Source organism: Lupinus angustifolius, chromosome LG10 (genome assembly GCF_001865875.1).
Source record: "Lupinus angustifolius cultivar Tanjil chromosome LG10, LupAngTanjil_v1.0, whole genome shotgun sequence".
Classification (NCBI taxonomy): Eukaryota; Viridiplantae; Streptophyta; class Magnoliopsida; order Fabales; family Fabaceae; genus Lupinus; species Lupinus angustifolius.
Genome location: NC_032018.1, coordinates 12,987,125 through 12,991,110, shown reverse-complemented (window position 1 = coordinate 12,991,110; position 3,986 = coordinate 12,987,125). Strand labels below are relative to the sequence as shown.

General features: G+C 40.8%; 1 protein-coding gene across 1 annotated transcript; it reads right to left on the bottom strand.

The window, feature by feature from the left end:
- On the bottom strand, positions 249-2,683 carry LOC109358032. Its single transcript, XM_019602099.1, has 2 exons — positions 1,401-2,683; positions 249-1,152 (listed from the first exon to the last, which is right to left on the bottom strand). Exons 1-2 carry the CDS (start codon positions 2,681-2,683, stop codon positions 249-251), a joined length of 2,187 nt encoding a protein of 728 aa, XP_019457644.1.

Sequence of the window (3,986 nt, the reverse complement as noted above, 5' to 3'; positions counted from 1 at the left end):
TTATAGGATAGGACAATGGATAAAGGATGGCTAGCCTTGGTGTGTTTGGTTTGAGTATGGCTAGGGGAGAGGAGATTGCAGTGGAAGTCATGTAGGTAGGCAGGGGCACTTCTATTCCTCTGAGATCTTCTAACAGGGTTGTTGGTGGCCTCAGAGTTAGTGGGGGTGTCAAGGGTATGATTAGGACTATTTGACTCTAAAAGCATGTTGTTAGCTTGTTGATCTGTTGCGTCATGGAACCTTGGACTCTAGTGTAGAAGGGCAAAGTCATCATTCTCTGTTCGTGTGATGGTGAGGTCTCTAGTCTGTTTGGTGTTATAGGGAAAGATGTGTTCATGAAATATGACATATCGAGAAATAAAGATTTCTCTGTTTCTTAAATCAAAGAGTATGTATCCTTTTGTGTTGTCTTTAAATCCAAGGAATATGCACTTTCGGGCCCTAGGGTCAAGCTTAGTCCTATGTTGAGCTAGGGTGCTAGCAAAGCACAGAGAGCCAAAAACTCTCAGATCTTGTAGGTTGGGTAGTTTATCATTGAGAAGTTCATATGGTGACTTGTGCTGTAGGTTTGGGGTTTGTAATCTATTTATAAGGTATACTGCATGATGGACAACATATGACCAAAAGGTTTTAGGGAGCTTTGATTGGAAGAGTAAGGCCCTTGCTACATTTAGTATATGCATATGTTTCCTCTCCACAACCGAGTTCTGCTGAGGGGTTTCTACACATGATGTTTGATGCATTATTCCTTTCTCCATAAAGAAACTAGGGGTGTTGAATTCAACACCATTATCTGTCCTAATAACTTTGATCAGTTTCCCAAATTGAGTGTGAGCCATTTGGACAAAGACATACATAAGATGTCTAGCTTCTACTTTAGATTTCATAAGGAACAGCCAAGTGTGTCTAGTGTGATCATCAACAACAGTAAGAAAGTACCTATGGCCATGTATAGAAATGTTTGTTATGGGCCCCCAAATGTCCATATGGACAGCATCAAAGGCATATGAACATCTATGCATATTATTTGGAAAAGAAAGCTTAGCTTGTTTACCCAAGTGGTAGAAATCATATACAAGATTATGTTTACAGTCTATATAGCTAAAAGTTTTGCATACAGAGTTAAGTATGTTCATTGAAGGATGGCCTAGCCTAAAGTGCCACAAGTCAAAAAAAGGCAAAGTATTTAAAGTATTCACATCATGCATTATATCCAAGCTATCCTTAAGGTCTCTCCTAAGTATGTAAAGCCCCCATTAATAATATCAGCATGCCCAATCATCCTCAAGGTAGTCATATCCTGGATAGAGCAATTTAAGTCATCAAACATTAGTTTACAGTGTAATGAGGACACTAGCTTGTGCACTGAGATCAGGTTATATTTAAAAGTAGGCACATACAATACATTGTGTAAGGCCAGTGACTCAGAGAAGATTATTGTGCCTGATATCTTGGTTTGAATAGTGGTTCCATTAGGCAGGTTTATAGTGATAGGCCTTATGTGCTTGAAGGTGTTAAATTTTGATAAGGAGGGGCACACGTGATCAGTGGCCCCTGTGTCAAGTATCCATTGATCATTCATACTTGAGGGTTCGTGATGTTCTTGGGCAGGTCTGCTTTGAGAGTCAGTGTTTGCCATGATGCTAAGTTGATTCACATTATGTCCATTCCCTGTTCCAGTGTTTGTTCCAATGCTTTTGAAGAGTGATTCCAATTGAGCATATTGCTCTGGCCCAAAGTTAAAGCCTGTGTTCCTTGTATCAGAGGTTGGTGCTTGATTCTTTTCACTTTTGTCTGGGTTCATGTCTTGAGTTGTTGTTACATTGACTGATCCACTATCTTGTCTTGATCTCCCTTGAGGAGTGTTTGGAGGAAAGCCATGTTTGAAATAGCATGTTTCTATTGTATGCCCGTTCCTCCCATAATAGGTGCATACCTTTTGCCCGCCATTTCTTTGTCCACCAAACCCTCTGTTAGAGCTCCTGCCAAAGCTCCTTCCTCTTCCTTGCATATTACCTCCTCTTTGTCCAGGGAATCTTGATTTCCATTGCTGTGTAGTCTCATTCCTGTTGGTGCCAAACTTGTCATTTGAGAAGTTAAGCAGTGCCTTAGAGCTTGTTGGATTGACTTCATCAAAGCGCCTTTCTTGCTGCTGTACTAGTGAGAATGCCTTGTTTATTTGAGGCAGTGGCTCCATGAGGAGTATTTGTGCTCTGGTTGCACTGAATTCATCATTTAATCCTTTGAGGAAGCAAATGACATGTTCAACTTCTCTTTGGTCCCTTATGGCTTTTGTTGATCCACAATTGCACTTGACCTCACAAATGCACAAAAATATCATTCTTAAGGACTCTAGTTCCTCCCAAAGTGTTTTCAATTCTGTGTGATATGTTGATATGCTCATGTCCTCTTGTTTCATTGAGTGGAGTTCTTGCAATACATCTGAAATACTGAAGTAATATCCCTTTGAGAATCTTTCCTTTAAGTCTGCCCACAACTCTTGAGCACTCTCAATGTACATGGTGCTTTGTGCAATCTCCGGTGAGAGGGATCTTGTGATCCATGATATGACCATGTTGTTGCATCTATCCCACATGTCATACTCCAAAGATGATTGTTGTAGAGGTGTAATAGAGCCATCAATGAACTTTAGTTTGTTCTTGGTCTTTAGTGCTCTCCTCATGGATCTCATCCATGAGTGATAATTTGTTCCTTCAAGTGGTGGTGTGACCAACATAACCCCTGGGTTCTTTCATGGATGGAGGAAATATGGGCTATGCACTTTGCTAGTGCTTAAGGTGGTTAGCATGCTTCTTTCTTGCTCCATTGCCAATCAATTCTTGGCTGCTCCTTCTTTCTATTTTGCCTGAATTCTTGGCTATGTCTCCTTTGAATGAGGTGAGTGACAAAGATTTCTGCAATCTTGGGTAAACAGAGCCTTCATAGAGAAGGCTCTGATACCATATTGCGAAAGTTAAACTCAATATGCCTCATGATCTTTTGTATTTTATTTTCCTTATTTGATTAAAAAGCCATATGCTTCCTTATATAGAAAAGCTGCATTACTTGCAACAGAAGCAATGTGATTAAGAGGAGAATAAACCGAACTAACTAACCAACAAACTTGCCTAACTAACATAGGGTGAGCTATCTTCTAGAATATATGAGGTGTGCTCATATAAAATACTGTGCCAACTAAGTGCCCATGTGCATAGAACTTTGACCGAGCAAGCCTTGAGGTCTTGGTTAAAACCTGGTGCGCCAAGGTCAGTCAAGCCTTGGTAGAAAGCTGGTGCGCATGCCTTGAGGCCTTGGTTGAAATCTGGTGCGCCAAGGCCAGTCAGGGTCATGCGCCTGACCGTGTGTTGTTGTGTGTCAATGCTGGTGTGCATCAGCCTGAGCAAGTCTGGCGAGTCAATATGACCGAGTCTGGTAAGCCTGGCACGAGCAACCTGACCGAGGTGACTATGCTTGGTGCTTGGCGTGGCACTAGCATCCTGACCGAGGTGTCTATACTTGATGTTTGGCGTGGCACGAGCTATGTTGTCTCGGTCAAGGGCCTTACCATGATGCGCTATGGCGCATAAGACTCTGACCGAGTTGTTGGTGTGAGCATGGAGCACATATGCATGTGACTTGGTTGGCAAGTTATTGTGGGCAGTATTTTGATGTTGAGTATGTTCCAATAATCAATGAGTCACTTTGTTACTATGGCATGAAAAGTGAGTGAAGAATTACAAGTGAGATATTATGTCATGATCTAAAACTTTAAGACTTCATTTGGTTGCATATAAGAAAATAAGAAGAGAGTGAGGAGAAAGAGAAAAAGAAAGAAATATAATAGATTTTTGTATTGTTTGGTATAAGAGAAGAAGGAAAGAAAATGAAGAGAAAGAGATGTTTTCCTCTCTCACTCAATTGTATGATTGAATAGAAAATGAGAAGAGAAATATAGTGTTATGCTTCAAATGACAATAATACCCCTA